Genomic DNA, 14191 nt, shown 5'->3' with positions numbered 1-14191 from the left:
TCATTTTATTTTCAAACTAAAATTAGGCCTATATTTTTACATGATTAACAGATCCCATCAATTAAATCAACTGAGCAAATCATATTACATTTAAATGAGTTGTTTCTGGTCCACAAAAGGTATCTAGTCTGAAATTCTTATCGTATATTATTCTAAGATATACACTACAGCTCATATTATTTTACTAATTATATTAGTATACACTGACATACAGTTAACCATTGCCAAATTAGGAGAACTATAGTCTATAAATCTTATAGGGAATTGATTGAATGAGTATTTATACAAATATCTTTACTAGTTGTAAACCCAATCTGGCATTCTGAATTTCTTCAGTCTCATCCAATCCTGTCATCTACATTATATAAAAACTTCACATGACAAGCTAGAACCTACATGTAATTTCTTTTAGTGATTCACAAAGTGTAAAGTGGCATATAGCATATAATTTTGTACAAATTATATTAGCAACAATATCAGTCATTATTAATTTTGCCAATTTCAGAGAACCATTTTGTGCAAGATTACTTTAGGCCTTAGAGTGCGACCCGCAAAAAAACATGTAACTAAGAATTATTGATGAATTATCAGCAAGTTAATCACAAATATAATATACATGTAGACAAAGACCTATCGTTATAAATAATAATAAATAAATCCATAATTTATTGTTCGAAATAGACATGAAATGAAATGCTCCGAAAATTTGCTTTGCCCAATTGATCGTGGGCCCGGCGGCCGCTGTGCAGCGCCAGATCGACGAGGCTCTAACCCTTTAATCGTTGAACGCCAAACAGGGTAGCAGCAACTCCCATCTTTTTACGTCTTTTGGTCTGACGCGGCCGGGGTTTGAACCCCCGACCTCCCGGTTGTGAGACGGACGCTCTACCAACTGAGCCAACACACCGGTCATAAAGATTAGATTCTTTCATTTATTCTAACTTAAGATGATCCCCAATTCACACGCGAGTGGAAAAGAAAAGAAAAGAAACCAAAAGTCACTTGGCAGAGGGTATCTGAATTTCAAAAACAAAATCATGCGTCAAAAAATTTCAATATCTGATCTTTAATTTGATACCTCAGTCAAAGTAAATGGTAAAGAAATAAAGGTCCTTTTTCTTTAAAATAATGTTTGAATCCCAAAAATAACTTATGATAAATCATCAATAATGAAATGATCAGATTTTGTTTTCTCTCTTGGCACTGTATGATGTCTGAGGTATCCAAATGAGTGTCATCAAAAACAGCTTTAAATTGGACGAGTCTTGATACATGAGAGTTGCTGACCTAACAAATCACAATATATATGTAACATTGATTAAGCATCAATCATATTTTATTGCTATTAAGAAATGGAGACATCGGTTTTTTGTGAGATTGATGGCCCCTCAGGGGGGGGGGGGTGTAACAACCCTCTACCCTAGGGATGCTGTACAAAATTCAAGGGGAGTCGCTTCCTATGCATTCATGACAGTTACATGTATTAACATATATTATCCATATTCTTTACAGCATTGAAAAAAATATGTGATTGATGCTTAATCTTTGTCTTTATACAAAATCGCATATGATGCCGGCCTAGAGTCCACTGGGCCGGCACCAGTTTGTGCCAAAGCGGCTGTAGCACCTAGTGGCACCAATAGTAGCGTGCAGTGACTCAAACTGCCTCCCAACTGGTGTGTGGTGGCGCCAGCCCGGTGGACTCCTAGCACTACCAACAAATTCATATCACCTTGAATTTTGGAATTGTAATTTGACTAAAGCACCTTTAGTTCGCTTTTATTTCAACAGGTAGGCTTGCAATAGACTACAAGTTTGATATTATTTTCATATCACCATTTGGAACATTGTAAATTATTAAGATTTGATAGGTAATGATGATAATTTCAAATGTTACACCATTTCCCAAAGACGACACACAAACGGAATGAAAATAGCATGCTGAGTTTTACGGGTTTCAAAACTGCCTCTTTCACAATTAAATGAGTACGTAAAGCAAAAAATATAATCGGGTTTTAATAACATGCCTGCATTTTACTTAATTTCCAATAAAACTTAATCATTCATGGAAATGGAAATCATATCCAACATAATTTATTTCATAGTTAGCTGAGCATATTCATGTAGGTCATGAAAATCTTTATTTCATAGTTAGCTGGGCATATTCATGTAGGTCATGAAAATCTTTATTTCATAGTTAGCTGGGCATATTCATGTAGGTCATGAAAATCTTTATTTCATAGTTAGCTGGGCATATTCATGTAGGTCATGAAAATCTTGGGGGTTATCTTTCATCCCAAATACATTTGACATATATAGTATATCGGTTGAATTTTAAAAAATCATGCTTTGAATTGTGAAAATAAATTACATATTTAAATAATCCTACATGCATTGTAAATACTTTTGTATTGAATATTGAATAGAGAGAAAACTAATGCTCCTCAAAATCAATGACTAAAAATAACAAGTTTAATGAAAACATGGATGCATTTTAAATTGTATTTTAAATTGAAACTGTTCCCCCATTCATGCTGCTGATAATGACAAATTTTTCAAAGATTGATTAGCTTACTCCCCCCCCCCATTTCTCCAGTCCTCGATCACAGAAAATAAATTCAATCAAGAAAATGAACTTCTATTTCAGCTACTGGTCACATGAATATGAACAATAATATAAAATTATATTTTTACAAGGAAATATTTTGCTATTTTGAAGAAATATATTTCACAATTTATTTTTGAAATAAATGAATATATGAGTTAATATTACAAAAATAAATTACTTTTGTACATTTGGATTCTATATACATGATTAATTTCTTGATTCTATTCCATTTTATCTGTAGATGATGGTTTCTTGTATAGCGCCAGTATCTGCCTCTACTGGAAACTTGTGATGCTTACTTAACAATAGGAAATGTCTGATCACTTTCAGTCAGTCACTTCCACTATAGCTACAGAGATCTAAACTAAATCTGTTTGGTTCATTAATTTCTGAAAGCAACCATTACAATATCCCCTGCACTGATCATTACCATAGTTGGAACAGGTATCATTATAACATCTAGGTGCTGATATCGGGAAACTATCATCCTGTTTCCCGAGCAGCGCCTCTCTCTTGGATGTTCTGGATGATGGTGCGGACCGATCCCGCGCTCCAGCAGATGCGCGACTCTTCTTCTTGTCCTCCTTTGACTTGTAGGCTGGGTAGCAGTCATTGCAGTAGCCTTCCATGATCTGAGGATTCGCCTGGTTGTGGCAATCTTGGCTGCTGCACTTCTGGTAGTTGGACGCACGTGCCGCTGATCTGGAAGTAGTGCTAGTACCAGAGATTACAGCCGATTGGGACTTCGGAGGGAGGGTGTGACTACTACGAGACAATTTTTTCAGTGGAACAGAACTGCTAGTGAAATTCTTCTTTGTAGGAAAGACGACATCCCGGTCGAAGCACTCCGTGCAGAGATCACCGTATTGAGGATTTCCAAACATGTTATATGGGCAACCTATATGAAACAAAGAGAATTCAGTTATGGTTGTAGGTAAGGTGACTCATATCCACATACCGCATTCAATCAATTGAACACTCCTGTATTGCATTTACAGCACGTAAGCAGTAGCTATATAGTTCCATGTGTCCTTTAAATATCCAAGCATTTCTTAAAGGACAAGTCCACCCCAACAAAAAATTGATTTGAATAAAAAATGAAAAAAAAACAAGCATAACACTGAAAATTTCATCAAAATCGGATGTAAAATAAGAAAGTTATGACATTTTAAAGTTTTGCTTAATTTCACAAAACAGTTATATGCACATCCTGGTCGGTATGCAAATGAAGAGACTGATGACGTCATCCACTCACTATTACTTTTGTATTTTATCATATGAAATATGAAATATTAAAATTCTTTCCTCGTTGTCAAGAGAAGGAGTGATTAATTTCTCCCTGAACATGTGGAATTAGCATTGTTTAATACTATGTGGTTCAGTCAAGTCAGTCCCTATGGTCAAATCTGTAAAAAATGAAATATTGTATAATTCAAACAATAAAAAACAAGAAATAGTGAGTGATGTACATCAACCCCCCCTCAACATTTTCTGCGATCATTCCGCTGCGCGAAATCTTTTGACAGCGCCACTCACAGAGTTTATACTTTCAAGTCCCGCGCATCTTTTGAGACCAAATTTGCGACGCCCGGGTACGCGGTTCCGAAATTACGCAACATTTCGTAAGTGCATGTCAGACCAAAAATTGTTCCAAAACGTGATTCTGTGTACAAAGTCGATGCAAATTGAGTTTTCTCATCTTATTCATAAAGATATGATTATTTTTGCTTTAAACAGCTGAAATCAATTTATTTTAGCATAATTATGCTTCAAAAAGGTTGTGCAATAAATCTGGTGAAAGAAACAAAGAAAAACAAAAGGTTGAAAAACAAAGAAATACATAAGAAATTCATAAAACAATAAAATACATAAGAAATTGATTTCCAAACCGAAGTTTTTTTCAATTGCGATTGTTAAGAATGCTATAAAGAATATTTTTTACCAAAAATTAGCATTCTAGGAGCTTTATTTAGTGAATTAGAGCAAAAAGTATGATTTATGCATAAATTAGCATAATTAATTCATATAAAATAAAATCTCATTATTTTGGAAAATTTTACCATACAGCCTTGTAGATTACATCGCACACTACCAGCGTGCAAATTTTTGCGGCGCTCGCGCGATCGGCGGCTGAGATCTCATGGGGGGGTTGAATCAACCCCCCCCCGGCCACAGAACAGCCAAAAAAGCCCGGCCTAGTTAGGGTTAAGCAGAAGAAATTTTATATTGTAATCCCATCAGCAAATTTGTGCCTACATGCACACAAAGTAAGACATATACTTAAATTTGTATTTGACTGTTTTGGGAGTGTTGCTCATTTTCTACACATTTGAGTACACACCACTGTGACAGTACTCAAACAGATGCCGGTGTTGTCAAGAGAAAGACTCTTTATCTTTTATATTTGCTGCGTTAGGCAAAAAAAGCAATATGCAGCCTTTAAGAGGCATACGATACAGCGAAACATTTTGTTGCAATCACACTTTAGCTTACGAGCTTGTAAGAAGTTGCGCACATTAAAACGAAGTGATGCAAGCTAATTTGAGGTAAATCGAGCAGTAATGCTGTGTTGACCGATGCGTAAGCTGCTTGATGTTGCTTGTCCTTGCTCGTATTTGCGTTAGACTGCATAATGACCTTGTTTTAGCGTGTTTCATTGTGTGGTGTTGTATTTGCCTGCATTCAGGCAATCCAGAGCTGAACATAAGTCCAAAATGCAAAGGTGTGTGCCAGGCTTAAGGGGAATTTCACTGTGACAAATGTTGATTTTAATAAAAGTAGAAAAATCAAAGAAACATAACAAAAGAAACATAACAATGAAGGTTTGGTGAAAATCTTTCAAGTAACAGGGTACAGTCTTTGGAGTAGCTTCCACATATCATATGTCAAGTTATATTAATTCCATATTGATATTTTTAAAGATAACTAAGATATCATCTGACACTTCATTTTGTACACACTTCATAAAAACTAATATTATTTTTGGTGACATTATGGGAATTTATATGGGGCAGCTGCTCACATCTTAGCTCTCTTTTCTTTGATGGATATTCATTGACGCCCCCCCCCCCTGATCTTAGAGAAGCATTTCATGACACATAAAGTGATTTTCACTGATGATTGTTATAAGCTACTGTAAATCCTTGCAACTGATAAGCAGAGAGGAAATCAATAAGTGAAATCATGAACAAACTATTCATGAAAAGATATCTCTTGCATCTGACTCACCTCCTACAGCTCGACACTTGACCCTTTTGATATAGTCATATTGAAACTGACCCTTGATTCCAGCGGAGGAAGGTTTTTCATGGATATCCAGATCTGTAGATTCACATAAAAGAAATTACTGGTATTATAATTAACGAAATAGGAACAAGTCCAACTTAACTTTATACTAGGCCACATATGACTATGTGCAAAAATTATGGGAAGCCGATAATGTAGATAATTTGTTTATGCTGTGGAGTTCTTATATCTTTATTATGCTCATTTACCATGCTTTAATGGTGAGGATAAAAAATATTCATCATTTATTTCATTATTCCAACACAGAGACCAGAGTTTGAGTTAAGCCCTAAGTACAGAATACAATTGCTTAACCTACGTGTACATGTACATGGATTTACATAAAAAGAGATTGGATTTAACTTAAGCTGATGGGAGTAAAAATACTGAGAATATGATTCAGCATATTCCAGTCAGGCATAAAGTTGTATCTACATAATGAACAGCTTTATAAAACATTCTCTCATAATAAGGGTGAAATAAAAATGGAATGGCAAGCTTACTTCTAACTGTTTCAGTGGGTGGGTCATATGGATCTCTTCCAGTCTCTAAGGCGATTGGTGACATCTCATCATTCTCTGAAGCTTTACGGACAGCAGGAGTCTCGGAAACAGCGCCCTCTCCACGAACAGACTTGATGGCAGCCTCCATCTGATTGACCTTATCAACAAAGCTCAGGCATCTTCTACAGGCAATGTAAGTTGGAGGAACTGCAGGGTTCTTACAACAAGGATGTGAACAGATCTCCAGAGTTGTCCTAGCCATTTGGCTTGGTTCAACAGCTTGCGGAACCTCCCTATGGTTGGAAACTCCATTAGAGCGGTAACCTGACTGGGAGGCGTAGATGCTTTGTGGGGGAGCCGAGGGCTGGACTCTCCCACCCACAGATGGCATGCCTGTTCTTTTGAAGGCCCCTGAGGGTGAAGGTGTGGTGGTTGTTGGGCTATACCTTCTTGAGCTCTCTTCATAGTGAGTGCGGCAGAGGTCACCTGATCCAATTTGGAGACGGACACCGTTGCATCCAGGAATGGCACACATGTTCTTCTGCACAGTGAACTGCAGTATTGGTCTATATCTGCTGCCTTCTTGATCTTTTGCTTGTTTTCGTTGGGATAAAGGTAGTGCTCTCCCGGTGTCGCGAGGACTAGATCTGCCTGCTAGGGATTCCTTGTAGCAGGCTGAACATAATCCATTTTGGCTGGGGTGAGCAAACATTTCACACTTAGATGTACGACACTGCTGAGGCACTTCCTTCAACAGCTGCTTTTGTCTCTCCGCACTGAAGCCCCTTGAAATTCCTGGAATAGTCTTATCTGGAAGTGGCTGAGGCTTCTTGTCTTTGGTCTTCACTGGTAACCCAGATTCCCAACCAATTTCTGTCTGTCTGCTGAAGCAACCACTGCAAAGATCCCCTTTCTCTGGATGACCAGTCAATTCACATTCTGGCATAATACATTTCTTCTTACCTACTGTCAATGGAATTTCTTGTGGAGGAGATCTATCAAGGTATCCCAAAGGCTCAGATCCTGTTGCATTTTGTTGCTCTAGTCCTTTCTTGTCTTTGAAGCACTTGCTGCACAAACCACCAAAGTTTGGATTACCCGTGAATTCACAGCCTGGGCTAGAGCACTGCTTGCTTCCCACTGTGAATTCATTAACAACGTTAGTGTTCAACATATTATCAGAAGTTTTATCTTCATCTACTTCCATTCCGTTTCCATCCTGCTTAGTAGCAGGGTCAAAGATAACAGGACCTCTTGCATTCAGTCCATAGAATTTGGGACTTGTGCTTAGGTCCTTTAGGCTTGTTGGGTGGCCAATAGGAGCAGTATCTTCATTCATGAATGTATTCTGGTCATAGCACACCTGACAAAGCCCCTCATACTTCCTCTCTCCACCATTCAAGCAGGAATCAACGCGGCATTTCTTGAAGGCCTGTTTGCCAACCGAAGACATGGCCTTGTAACACCTCTCACAGTACTCGTCACTCGCCAAAACTCTCAAGTAGTGACAGCCTGGATTCTTACAGGCAAGGGTTGTTCTTGCAGAATATCTGGTATTCTTGGCATCCGTTGGTGGTGCCTTAATACCACTTGACAGTAGCGCGGTACTTGATATCATAATACTCTCTTCAGTTTCCATATCAAAGGCATCATTCACAGGTGATCTTCCAGTTGAAGCAACCGATGGTTCCAATTTGGAATCATGTCCAGGATGTCCAGTGAGCGTTGGATCACCTGCAGCAGCTAGTTTCTCATTCAACTGCTTCGTGCTGATGGCAGACATCATCCCTGCTGCTTTTAGAGCTTCAGCATTCTCAGGATTATGCTGCTCCTCTGAGTACATCCTATACCTTGTCTCTGCAACATTCAAGTAGGACTGAAAGACATCCATTTCCTCCTTGGGGGGATCTGTCGCTAGTCTGGCACACATGATGAGTCGGTCCCCAATCCCTACTTCCTCACAGATCAGGTACATCTGCAGAAGCCTGGTTTCCTGTCCTTCCTCCTCTGGTTTCAAGAAGTGGATCGGAAGGCTTTTCATGACATGGTCGACCAGCGGCACGCAGTAAAAGTCTTCTTCCTTTTTGTAGGGTGACGGGGCGGTGCAGAGCAGGGGCGAGAAGTGCATCTGGTGATATCCCAACAAGATGGGATGAGGGACGCATTCTTTGGGATCCCATCCAAGAGGCAAGTAGATACCGTTGAAGTTCATGGGCTGAAGAGATTTGCCTGCTGCATCACGCCACATGTTCTCTGCTACCACGATAATAGGACGTCGCAGGATGTTGGCCATGATGAAGATGTGGAATTCCTCCAGACACTCATAGGGCAGGCCCAGCGTTTGATCAATGCGACGTTCAGGACTGGCGATATCAACAACAATCTTCCATTCTGCTGTCCATTCCTGAAAGAAAAACAATTAATAAATTTCTCAGATTTAAACTGTTGAAGTGCATGTTTTGTTTTTTTTCAATGAAATATGGGCATCATTTTTTTAAAGCAAAAAAATGATCACACATTGATGATTTTTTGTGTGTGTGAGAAATACGATTTCAAAAGAGATCACAAATGATGTAGTGTTTTGAGCATTTTGGGGTTTGCTGTGCTGGTATGTAATAACATTAGAAACATGAGATAGAAATTCACTCAAAAGAAACAAGTCTCACAGGATAGAGAGAATAAATATTGTAGCATGAGTTTTTAAAATGAAGAAGTCCTATGAAGAAATATTTGATAAAACATCAGGCTACATTCAAGTCATATCAAGACAAAGTCTTAAAATGAAATTATTGATAAAACTCCTACTCTAAAACGAATCGCCTATGCACTTCTTACTAATAAAAAGATTAATTTTCAAATAGAGTAGCGAATACTTCTTTGCCTGTGATAAACATACCTTGGTGTTGTATCGAAAACCTTGACCAGGAATATGCTTAGCATCATAGAGGTTTCTTTCCCGTCTCCATCGCGATTCATTGGCTCCTGCAAACTCTCCCCTCATTACAGTGTAAAGCACTTTGCGAAGCCAAAGGTCAGTGTCTTCTACACCCCACAAGGCAAGGGATATGGCATGAAGTAGACAATTTCCATCACCTACAATACACATTCAAATTAATATCTTAATAAATAAATACGCCTCCAAGATATGGCAATGATGATGCCAATGATGATGATGGAGATGAAGATGGCAATGATGATGGTGGTGATGATGATGATGATGATGGTGGTGGTAGTGATGGTGAAGGAGATGATGATGATAATGGTGATAATTACTATTGTTATTAATATTCATTTGGCATTTGCATACATGTAGAGAAGTCAATAAGAGTAATAATTACAGTCATATTGCATGATAAAGAAAACAAGACCTATAGATATGAGAGCTGGAGAGGCTGCCTGGGTAGGTAAAGGGTTAAATCAATAACCATAACCAACAGGTCTTCCTTCCTGAACCCCCCCCCCCAACTCTGATGATCTTGTTTTCCTCAGGGACAGGGAAATGTCAAAAGGAGACATATTTTCTCTTGAATTCTATTTCCAAAATAGCCACATAATAAGCATTCAAACGGAAGATGCAAATAGCCAGTAATACTGGCCCAGTATTCACTGATCCTCATTCTTATATGCCATCAAATGATTTTAGCCCTGTACAGTTTACTTGAAAGCATGAATGAGGTATAACTACGTGGATGAACTGGACAAACCTGTTGCATTGAGTGGGTAGAGCTTGGTGAAAATAGGACACCAGTTCAATATCTTCTTCTCTTCTAAGAAATGACCAAAAGGAAGGTCACACAGCTCATGTCTCATATACTTGTTGAAGTCTGGAGCAAAGAGCTGCCAGCAGTAGGGCAATATCGCTGTTGCATTTGGCATCTCCTGAAAGATCAAAAGAAATAATCTTTTATTCATTCAGGGTAGCCCACTTCAGGATCTGCTCTAGCGGCAGTCCGAGCAAAACAAATTGTGTTATCCTTCTATAATGTAAATGCTGAATGGCAAGCAAGAAGGTATAAGGTCTCATTTTGCTACATTGTTTTGTGTGACTCAGCCTTGGATTGAACCCACATATGGAATATGTAGCAGCATGACAAAAATGTACTTATTATCAGGAAACCTTTTTTAAAAACCCAAGTGCTATGGTCACTAAGAATACCATCAGTTCAAATAATCCCTGATTCTTAACCAAAAATATAACATTCTGATCGTGATGTAGTCTTTTAAAATCAAAGGGTTTTAAAACTGTCACAATGAATTACATGTATCAATTCTTTTTTTTTTATTAAAGCTGAAAATAAAAATACATGTAAACATGTTTTAGAGAAAGTTCTGTGAAAATCATCTCAAATCATGCACTTACCGCCAAGAACGTTTGTCTGTGCCGCTCTGGTGCCTTGCAGAGGTTGTCCCGTACTTTACTCCATATCCGATTAGTCTTGGTGTGGTCTGCATCTCCTACCTTCAAGGGTAGACCCAGGGGAGAACGCTTCTGACTACCAGGAAGATTATCCTCAGGATGGGGTGTCATTTCAATCACTCTCTTCAAAATAGACTTCTAGTTGTTGTTGTCTCGTAAATGGCCAGTGAATTAATTCTATAGACAAGGTGAGATGGGATGGATAATTCATATTTCACTTGCACTAAAATTTTGTAGAAAAAAACCATGACTTAAAGGACAAGTCCATCCCAACAAAAAATTGATTTGAATATAAAGAGAAAAATCCAACAAGCATAACACTGAAAATTTCATCAAAATTGGATGTAAAATAAGAAAGTTATGACATTTTAAAGTTTCGCTTAATTTCACAAAATGGTATGCACATCCTAGTTGGTATGCAAATGAGGAGACTGATGACATCATCCACTTACTATTTCTTTTGTATGTTATCATATGAAATATGAAATATTCTAATTTTCTCCTCATTGCCTAGTGAAACAGTGATTAACTCCTCCCTGAACATGTGGAATTAGCATTGTTTAATACTATATGATTCAGTCAAGTCGGTCCCTATGGTCAAATCTGTAAAAAAATGAAATATTGTATAATTCAAACAATAATAAACAAAAGAAATAGTGAGTGATGGACATCATCGACTGACTCATTTGCATGTCACTGATTTGTGCATATCACTGTTTTGTGAAAAATAAGCTATAACTTACTATTTTACATCTGACTTTGATGAAATTTTCAGTGTTATGCTAGTTTGATTTTTCTCTATTTATTCAAATCAGCATTTTGCTGGGGTGGACTTGACCTTTAAGACTAATCATGCATATATGGATGAGTCTCTTATGAATAGGCCTACACAAATTTAAACAGACAGTAGACACATGTATGAAATACTACATGTATACAGTAAGTCTGTATCAAGAGTATTACCCCCAGTCACAACAGTAAACTGACTCAAGATCAATCAAAGCTATCGGTCTTTGTGGAGGAGTCAGTTTCATTGGTGTAACAAGACTTAATGTTTATGTATTAATACATTTATTACAATATTTGTGCAAATAAGAAAGTTGAATCTGTTTGAATCCTCTACTTTTGATGTCACTAAAATTTGTGATAAGAAATAAATGTGAAAAAAAAATCACCAACACCATACATGCACATGTATTAAAGTACGAATACAAAAATCATTACTATATCATGTTAAAGCATAAGCACTTATCTTTATATTGATTCTCACCAATTCACCATCAAATTCATTTATTAACAAAAGGGAGGATTAAGAGTCATGCACCCAAAACAAATTATCAATATAATTCAATTTACTGATTAAGAATGATTTCAATACCAGGAAAAACATTCTTTAATAAAAAACCATGGATGCACCAATGCCTGATCTACAATAAAGCATATTACACAACACATGAAATGTTCTGTTATAGAAATATATGGACAAAGTGAAAAAAAATCCACTAAAAGAAATAAACAAACAAACATGCAGTTCAGAACTGCAGATAGAATATAGGACTAAATGACAATTAACTTAACATGTACATACCAACCACAATGCGAAAGTCTTGGCGTGATGTACCAAAATTGTAACCAGGAGTTATACACTCTCCTAACAATATTCTCAAGAATATGACTGAGAAACGTTTCTAATATTGATAGATGTATTCAGAATAAACACACAAAAAGATTTACAAATAGTAAAGCTAAAGTTTGGTGGAACGACAGTAAGCACACAAGCAAAATGTCCCTAACTGTAAATAGAATGCACGGAACAGAACAGGGTATTCCCCTTCAGTGATGACATCATCATTCCCATTGTATTTGATACTTTACAATCACAGTGTACAGTGGAGTACATGCCCTTATATGGATAACCACGGATGTCATTATCCCTTTCACAGGAAATGAATTAATGCTTTCCCTCCAGGCTATTGGGGTGGGCTCGCTTTTCCTGCTACTCATGAAATTGTTTATAATCTTTAATCAATTTGACCCAATGAATGACTATGACAGGATTTTTTTTACTACACTGGGTTCCAAAAGAAACTTATCAAACTTCACAAGCGCACTACACATATTCCACTTGAGTGGAATTTGTCCATTTTGACTGAGCAGTCAAAATGGACAAAATTTTGATGCAGGCTAGCTTCAATAACTTTTACTAAGCAGATGTCAATAATTAAGAGATTGGTTTGATAACCAATGAAAGACCAATGAAAATGAGATGGGATTAAACAAACTTACCAGTTTATATAAAGGTTTACAGTATGACCATCGGCATGTTTAATTGGTTGCCTCAATAACTTAGAAGTTACAGGAAGTTTAAATTAAACATTTTAAACACACGTATTGAGGTCAAAGAAGCATAATGCATGAAAGGACTCAATAGCAGTCAATCAAAGAATTACCATTCGGTTTTAATCCCATCTCATTTTCACTGGTCTTTCTTTTGTCATTTTGTGACTGGATTCCGGAACCAATTGATTTGAGGGGCCACAACCTCTTTGTTATTAAATGCTTCATTCCAAGAAACAGGTGTGGGAACCACAACGATTAATATATGGAAAAAAATACTTTATCCGACTAGTGACCACCTGAAAAGTTTTGTAACAATGTTGAAATGACCTTTTAAGATGCTGTGACACATCAAAGATGTGATAATTGAGCAAGAACAAAAAGAAACTTATCTATTTGTAAGCTTCTAATTTTTCTAAAACATGGTGTGATAAAAACCCTTATACCCCCGTCAAACTTATTCGGAATCAGCAGGAATCGAGCAGAAGCTGGAAAGAAAAAAATATTCAAAAAATCTAGAAATTTTTGGGAGGAACTTATGAATTCATCAAACTGGAGTTGAAATTCAGTAAATTGACCAGGTGTATCATCATACACTAGTCAAAATGAACCGCAATGGAGTCAGATTGATAATTCGTGCTACGTTCTTGGACATTCTAAATATTCTGACTGCATTCTGAGTGCATTCGAAATATTTTTGTCATTTCTTTGGGCCGTCCCGAAGGTTTTGGTCATGTTCAAAACATTTGAGGGGTATTCTCGAACGATGTTGGAAGTAGATTTAAATGACCAATTGGTGGTCAAACAATAGTCCTTTCATTCAGGCCAATTCTGCTTGATTCAGAATAAGTGTGATGGGGGCTTTAGAAATTAAATAATCAAGGTAAGATACCATTTGGCAACTGTTCATTAATGGATCGAAGCATCCAAATTTTCAAACTTTTCACACAAAAACAGTACTTTCACTTCCAAATGAGAGCCATTACTAGTAATTTTATTACCAGTAATGTATAATTGCATAATGAAGACAAAAACAAACAA

At 37.1% G+C, this 14191-nt stretch overlaps 1 protein-coding gene across 3 annotated transcripts in view; it reads right to left on the bottom strand.

The window, feature by feature from the left end:
* Window positions 1–653: 653 nt before the first annotated feature.
* Window positions 654–14191, bottom strand: part of LOC129258701 (tumor necrosis factor alpha-induced protein 3-like) — a 37150-nt gene continuing 23612 nt past the window's right edge. The window contains exons 1-7 of one of the 3 annotated variants that reach the window (XM_054896932.2): window positions 12402–12619; window positions 10757–10990; window positions 10101–10275; window positions 9293–9489; window positions 6397–8800; window positions 5837–5929; window positions 654–3506 (exon numbers count right to left, since the gene is read on the bottom strand). In XM_054896932.2, the coding sequence (XP_054752907.1) occupies window positions 2968–3506; window positions 5837–5929; window positions 6397–8800; window positions 9293–9489; window positions 10101–10275; window positions 10757–10924 (3576 nt within the window). In that variant the 5' untranslated portion in view covers window positions 10925–10990; window positions 12402–12619 and the 3' untranslated portion in view covers window positions 654–2967. Of the gene's footprint in view, window positions 3507–5836; window positions 5930–6396; window positions 8801–9292; window positions 9490–10100; window positions 10276–10756; window positions 10991–12401; window positions 12620–14191 lie in introns of those variants that run through there. The other 2 variants (XM_064098826.1, XM_064098825.1) reach the window with 2 other exon arrangements.

This window comes from Lytechinus pictus, chromosome 4, assembly GCF_037042905.1.
Source record: "Lytechinus pictus isolate F3 Inbred chromosome 4, Lp3.0, whole genome shotgun sequence".
Classification (NCBI taxonomy): Eukaryota; Metazoa; Echinodermata; class Echinoidea; order Temnopleuroida; family Toxopneustidae; genus Lytechinus; species Lytechinus pictus.
Note: the sequence above shows the minus strand (reverse complement) of the source record. Positions and strands in the feature narration are given on the sequence as shown.